Source organism: Marmota flaviventris, chromosome 16, assembly GCF_047511675.1.
Source record: "Marmota flaviventris isolate mMarFla1 chromosome 16, mMarFla1.hap1, whole genome shotgun sequence".
NCBI lineage: Eukaryota > Metazoa > Chordata > Mammalia > Rodentia > Sciuridae > Marmota > Marmota flaviventris.
Window position 1 is genome coordinate 71436734 of NC_092513.1, and position 7706 is coordinate 71444439.

A 7706-nucleotide genomic window follows, 5' to 3' on the forward strand; every position below is an offset into this window, starting at 1 on the left:
TAAAATTATTATCAATTACAAAATGTTATTAAAGATTTTAAAAAAATAGTCTATGTAAAAAACACCCTGAAAATGTTTTCTTCTTAAAAAAGCAAGCCAAGCCAGGTGCGGTGGTGCATGCCTGTAATCCCAATGGCTTGGGAGGCTGAGACAGGAGGATGGAGAGTTCAAAGTCATCCTCAGCAACAGCGAGGCATTAAGCAACTCAGTGAGACCCTGTCTCTAAATAAAATACAAAATAGGGCTGGGGATGTGGCTCAGTGGTTGGGTGCCCCTGAGTTCAATCCCTGGTACCAAAAAAAAAAAAAAAAAAAAGCAAGCCAGAGATGCAGAGAAAACGTTTGCAAAACATATCTAATAAAGGTCTGAACTTCAACTAAAAAATAAAACAAAAAAATCCCCCAAAACTAAAAGCTAAAGTAAACAAAGAATGATCTGAAGATGTGATAAACCCTTCATTAGAGATTTATAAATGGCTAACAAACACATTTAAAAGTTTCAACATTGTTGGTCAGTAAATACAACTTAAAGCTAAACAAAATACAACCAGATGGTAAAAATATAACCCAGAATGGTTAAAAAATAATAAAACTTATCAAATGTGGGTAACTAAAAAACAATAAGATCATTATTAATTATTCATATATATATATACGTATGTGCGCGCGCATACATGCATAAAAATATATATGTATATACATTGTGTGTGTGTGTGTGTGTGTGTGTGTGTGGTGTGTGTGTGTGATATATATATATATATATATATATATATATATAAATGAAAAGCAGCATAGACAGTTTGAAAACCTTTGGCAGTTTCTTATAATGTTATATATAAACTGACCAGAAGACACAGCAAATCCACTCCTACATATTTACACAAGAAAAATGAAAACACATGTTGGCGCAAAGATCTATATGTGAAATTTTTTTGTGGCTTTATTCACAATAGCCCCAAACTGGAAAAAAACCCATGTGCCCATCAACTGATAAAGGATATCAAATTGTGATACATGCACACAAAGGAGTACTTAGCACAGAAAGAAAAAACTGCTAATATTTAAAGGGATATAAGAATCATCTGGTGGCAACAGAAATATCCAAAAATTTTGATTTTGACGGTAGTAATCAACTGTAAACATTTTCTGAACTCAGTGACCAGAATGCTGAAAGGTGCTCAATAATATTTTCTGTTAAATATACACCTTATCAACAGTGATTAGAACTTAAAAAGGAAAGAAGAGAAAACAGAACTGCATTGTAGAGAGAGCTGCATAGTCAGGTCTGCTCACCCACGGAGACCAGGTGGCTGTAGTTCTCCAGCATCACCTCTCTGTACAGGGTCCTCTGGGCAGGGCCCATGTGCTGCCACTCCTCCTGGGAGAGTTCCACAGTCACGTCCTTGAACGATACTGAGGCCTGGAACAGCACACAGCTAATCAATCTAAGGGTTCAGAATCACGGACAGGAAAATATTTTTTATCCAAGATATTGTAGTTCATCACAGACAGAAATATGATCACATATTTCTGTAGTAAATAATTTTAAGAAAGTTTAATACCCATTAATGAGTTCTTAACATATTGAGAATGGGAGGATCTTTCTTAATTTGACAAATGGTATCTTTCAAAAAAAAAAAAACTCTACTGTATATTACCCTTCATAACTTAATACAGAAGACTTCTCCCTGACATTCAATGGGAATATTGACCATTGATACAAGGAAAGGAAAAGAAAAAAGGTATAAGAGTTAGAAAGAAAAAAATAAGGCCAGGCTGTGGTGGAACATTCCTGTAATCCCAGCAGCTTGGGAGGCTGAGGCAGAAGGATAGCAAGTTCAAAGCCAGCCTGAGCAATTTAGTGAGGCCTTAAGCAACTTAGTGAGACCTGTCTCTAAATAAAATATTAAAAAGGGATGGGGTTGTGGCTGAATGGTTAAACGCCCCCAGGTAAATCTCCAGTGCCAAAAAAAAAGGAAAAAAACAAAACGCCCATATTTTAGAGGGTATCAGTTGGAAGGCTCATTACTGGATTTCAAGACTTACTGTAAAGCTATACTTATCAAGGCAGTGTATTAGCAAACGACAAACACTGATCATTAGAAGTTGAACAGAATCCAGAAACAGACCCATACACGCTTTTAGGTGCCGAGGCAATTCAAGGGAGAAGGTACATTGCTTTCAACAAATAGTACTATCAGATGGGTGTGCAAGGGCAGAGCACACAAACAGGGCAGGTGCACGTTCATCCACTTCCATTACGCAGAGCTCACACACCAATCACTAAGATCCTCACACCAGTCACTAAGATTCTCACATTACGAAATTCTAGGTACAGACTGGGCCAATTAGAGCATATTTTGTCCATTTCTAATCAGCAACTTTTATACTAAAATTATGTTTAAAGCTGCTATTGACATAGCAGAGGGAATAAAGTCTTTGTACTATTAAAAATACATCTAAAATATAAATAAAATGAACAAATTTTCTAATAAAATGTAATCAGGAAAACTGCATTAATAAAAGTACCCATGTAGTATAGTTTTATGATAATAAATTGTTTAACAGACTAATAAGTCATCTCAATAAAATCTTCACACAGAAAGTCCTCACAAAGTCCAAATTTATAGGGGAATTTCCCAAAATCTTCATATGACAATACTTTCTCACTATTCTAAATTAGAAAAGGAGTAACAGGAAACTGCCCACTTTTATGAGACTGTAATGATGATAACGTAACTAGACAGGGAAACAAGAGAGTATAATCTAATTTGTGAATATAGAAATAAAAGTCCTCGAAAAAGCTTTAAAAAAAGACTAAGAAAATATGGAAGAATCAATTTAGCACATTTATTAGCAACTAGGGTCTATATAGCAATTCAGGATACTATCAGAAAATCCATTATATTTTTTATAATATTTATAAAGGATATACTATAGCATTTGTCCAACAGACATACAAAAAATATTCCAATATAATTTAATGCCCATTCATGATTAACATGAAATCATAGCAAACTGGTTAGTGGAGGAAGCCCACATATCCCAGCAAATATGTATCTATCAAGGGCTAAGCGCAAACGTTGGAGTTCATGGTAAAACTATATTTCCCATCAAGATTGACTTGACCTATTTCCATTTCCTCTTTTCCATTTAATGCATGGACCCTTCTAAACCTCATAAATCAGTTACATTATAAAGTGAGGGAATGAATAAAGTGCTCACCTGAGATGTATTCATTTTTCTGAGGCTCCTGGGACAGCATAGGAATGGTAAAGGCTCAGCGGGGGGAGAAATAAAGAGAATGGGGTCATAAGACTGCCTGCTTCACAGCTACCAGGTTCTCTTCCCCAACTCTCACCAACCCCATTGGAGGGCAGCTCTAAAAGAGCATCTAAGCCTTGGAATGCATGCAGAGGATCATTACAGGCAGCACACCTGTCCCAGTGCAACTCTGAAATGATCATGGGCTCACACCTGCTGTTTCTTCTAAATGAACATTAAGTCTTCTAGATTGATTTAACAATAAAGCACATGTCCTTCTAGCTAAAATAAAGAAATAAAAACAAAGGATACCTTGATTTAAAGCATTTCAAAGGATCAAACACTATGCTTTCATTAAAATTAGCTTAGCAGAAAAATACTCCATATGCATCATTTATCATTTTTTCTTAGTAACACTGCTTATCCTCTGATAGAGATAACTCACAGAAAGCCTAGTAAAAGAATATGATACTCTAAGGCAAGGATTTTTGTTTGTTTTAACTGGATGTATTTCTCTAAAAGCCCTTTTGATGAGATGCTTTTGGTGACTTACCTGTGAGTGAACTGTACTATTTTTATCTCCTGTCACCAACTAGGCATCCCTTGGAAAGTCACTGAGACTTTTGTATCCAATGTTTTAAAACTTCCAGAGTCAGAAATATAACTAACTCCCACATGTATTATCATTCTGGGATTCTCTGAAGCCAGGATAAACTCATTAGAGTCACATGTGGTGTCAGACATGTGACAGCAGCACAGCATCTGTAGAATGGAGAAGCAAGGGGTTGAGCCTCTCCAGGACAGCAGAAGAACAGAACTTCCACCTTCTACCTAATCATCTCTCACCTGCAGACCTCCCTGCACAAGCCCTGCCATGAAGTGGACTTCCCCAGGCAACCTGTCCCTGGGCCTCCCTGCCTCACCCTGCTATGTTCAAAGCTGGCCCAAACTTTCTACTGTCACAGTCTGCAGTGGCTTCTGGAGTTGGCACTGTCAGCAAGTCAGGCTCACCCTGGGCAGGAGGAACAAGAACTGCTTCTGATCATGCAAATCTAGGATCTGCTTCTTCTTGGGATCTTGTCTCTTGCTCTGAAGCTCTGGAGAAAGAGCTTAAGTCAGAGAGGTTTCTCTTCCAGGTAAAACTATTGTGCACAGAGGGGCCCTTCTTCCTACTTCACAAGGGCTACTTTGTTGCAAGAAGCTGAAACCTGGACCTGAAAAACAAATTCACTTTAAGAGCAAGAACTTGACTCCTGGAATTAATTATGATATCAGAAGATATTAAAAGACACACAACTTGGCAGTGCAGAAGGGGCCAGGAACCTGTCTGATCCAAGGGATCTGAAGGGATACCAGTAATTTCAGAATACATTTAACACATGGTAAAATTCTATATTCACTTCCCATCATATCCTTGTGTATTTGGAGACAAATCAGTCTGCTCAGATACCTGTAACAGATACCTGTGATATTAGCACCTGAAACCAGAAGCAAATCACACCTGCCCTTGAATCTGAGCTCCCTCAACCGCTAGCTCATGACCTAAACTCACGACTCCACCAACCTTACGTTGTCATTTAATGCAGATGGTCATGTTGATCTTAGAGTGCTGTGGGGTTTAGGTGAGTCATCCAATGAGAAGAACAATTCTCCCCTAAACATAACAGCACTTGTCACTTACCGGGGCTTAGTAACCTGCATCTGGCTGCGCTACAGGTGATGCCTTACAAGTTTCAAAACAGTCATGAGGTCATTACTTACATCCTCGTTCCCAGGTGAGAAAGCAGACTCACCCAGGCCACCTAACAGGTGACAGAGCGGGAACTGATGCCAGCCTTTCAGGCTCCAGAGCTCGGGGTCTCGCCCCAGACGCACAGCACGCGCGTTCTGGCACCGTCGTGTCAACGTCGCGCGCGGGTTTCCCCCGCTGCCGCCGGCTGCCCCGGCTCACGGGCCCGCAAGCACCCCGCGTCGCACACCTGCTCCGCGGGCTCAGTCCCACCTGCGTCCGGGAGCGCGGGCCGGTCCCCACCGGCCTCGGCCCTCCAGGGCCCACCGGTAGTATCCAGGGACGCTGGGGGGCGCAGGAGGTCGCAGGACCTGCCGCTTCACTACCGACGGTCCCCTACGCTCATCGACGTGCGCAGCCTCAGCTCTCCGAGCCCAGCCGGAGGCAGCCGAGCCGCTGCCTGCGGAGCCCGAGCAGCCCAGCGAGGGGGCGGGGCAGATGCCGCGCGTGCGCAGAGCCCCTGAGCCGACCGAAACGCCGCGCATGCGCAGCGCCGCCGAGCCCGCCCTAGGCATAGCGCGGCTGGACGGACGGAGTGGAGACTACGAGTCCCGGGAAGCTCTGCGTCTGCGGCTGCCCCACTGGGCGCTCCCGCGGGTTGCAGGCCTGGCGGCTGCAGTTCCCCAAACCCCAGCTGGGGATCTCTAGGAGCCTGAGGAGGTGGGGGGCTCAACTTAAGCGCTACTCCCCAAAGCAGAAGGACCCCTTAGATGGATCCCGATCGAAATGACAGCATTTCCCCTTGGAAATAGTTTTGGGGGCGATGAGGGAAACTGCGCCGCGTGCTGAGAATATTAAGGAAAATTGACGCGTGAAAAAAATGGAGTTACGTTGGACAGTGTTTTGGGTTTTTGTTTTGTTTTTAAAGAAAGGCTTGAAGACTGCAACTGCGGCAGCCAGCACCCCCAATGAGGCCGCCCAGCACTGTGGTCACAGGGGAGACACGGGGGTGACAGGCACGGACTGGAAATGCTGGAAAATGACTGCTGACATGCGCTCGTGACTCAGTCATCAGGGATTTTGTCAGTTACTTTAGTTGAAGCCTCCTATGTGTAAACTGGGACAGAAAGAAGACCTAAGTCCCTGTTGTGATTTGAGCTACTTTTCTACCCGGGAGACCTACACACACACACAGTATTTCAAGAAGTCCCTTGCTAGGCGTGGTGGCACATGCCTGTAACACCAGCTACTTGGGAGGTGGAGGTAGGAGAATGGCAAGTTCAAGGCCAGCCTGGGCAACTTAAGGAGACCCCTCTCAAATTTTAAAGAAAAGAAGGGCTGGGGATGGAGCACAGTGGTAGAGCACCCCAACCCCAGGTTCAATCCCTAATACCACCAATTTTATTTAAGTATTTTTTAAAAGTACTTTAGCAGGGTGCTCATCTGTTTCATTCCGTTGGACTTCATGATTTGGTTGACAGTGATGTTCAAGACTTCCATAACCTTGCTGACTTTTTTTTTGTTTTGTATCAATTATTGACAATAAGGAATTGCAACTCAAAACAACTATGATTGAGTTGTCTTCTTGATGCCTCTTTCATTCCCTTGTGGCCAGAGAGCGTATTTTGTATAATTTCATTCCTGTTAAATTTATTGATCTGCGTTTTATGGCCTAGTACCTGTTCTACCCTGGAGAATGTTCCATGTGCTATTGAAAAGACTGTTTATTCTGTAGTAATCAAGTGGAGTGTTCCATTTGAATGGAGTCCCTAACTTACATCACTGTCTCACAGTGTAATGCTATATCCCTAGTGTGACAAATGGTCTAATGTATGTGTCCCCTATGAGAGTGCCGGCCACCTGGGAGCAGCAATGCTAGATGTTTTCAGTTAATGTTAAATTGTGGCACACTGCAGTATGTTTGGTAAATACTTGTTGACTGACTATGATGCTGGAGAGAGGGCAAAAGAAAGTATTTTGATAAGATGAGGGGAGATGCCAGGGGAAGGCTGGGAGGGGTTCAGTACTTGGCAGGGAAAGAAGCAAGAAGGAGCAATAGGTACCCAGGGAATCTTGGGTTGAGCCTGGGGGTGCTTAGGTTCACCACTTAATCTCACCACTTCTATTTAATAAAGTTCTTGAAATTCTAGCCAAGAAATCGGGCAAGAAAAGGAAATTAAAGGGATACAAAGATTAAAAGAAGAAGTCAAGTTAACCCTGTTTGCTGACATGATCCTAGACCTAGAAGACCCCCAAAAAACTCTACCAGAAGATTTCTAGAGTTGATAAATAAATTCAGCAAAGTAGCATGATACAAGATCCTTTCCTATGCTCCAATAATGAATCTTCTGAGAAAGAAATCAGGAAAACTATCCCATTTATAGTAACCTTGAACAATACTTGGGAATAAGTCTAACCTGGGAAGTGAAGTAGCTCTACAATGAAAACTAAGGAACACTGAAGAAAGAAATTGAAAAAAGACTTTAGAAGGTAGGAAGACCTCCGGTGTTCTTGGATATGTAGAATTAATGTTGTCAAAATGGCCATATTACTGGGACTGGGATTTTAACTCAGTGGTTGAGCACTTGCCTTGCATGTATAGGCACTGGGTTCGATCATCAGCACCACATAAATAAATAAATAGATAAATAAATAAATAAATATATTGTGTCCATCTACAACTAAGAAAATATATTTTTAAGAAATGGCCATAT

General features: G+C 41.9%; 1 protein-coding gene across 1 annotated transcript in view; it reads right to left on the reverse strand.

The window, feature by feature from the left end:
• The window catches only part of Znf782 (zinc finger protein 782), a 28392-nt gene extending 22922 nt beyond the window's left edge, over positions 1-5470 (reverse strand). The window contains exons 1-4 of the mRNA XM_071602534.1: positions 5057-5470; positions 4275-4477; positions 3225-3252; positions 1293-1419 (exon numbers count right to left, since the gene is read on the reverse strand). Coding sequence (XP_071458635.1) covers positions 1293-1419; positions 3225-3252; positions 4275-4309 — 190 coding nt within the window. The 5' untranslated portion in view covers positions 4310-4477; positions 5057-5470. The remainder of the gene's footprint in view (positions 1-1292; positions 1420-3224; positions 3253-4274; positions 4478-5056) is intronic.
• Positions 5471-7706: the final 2236 nt, after the last annotated feature.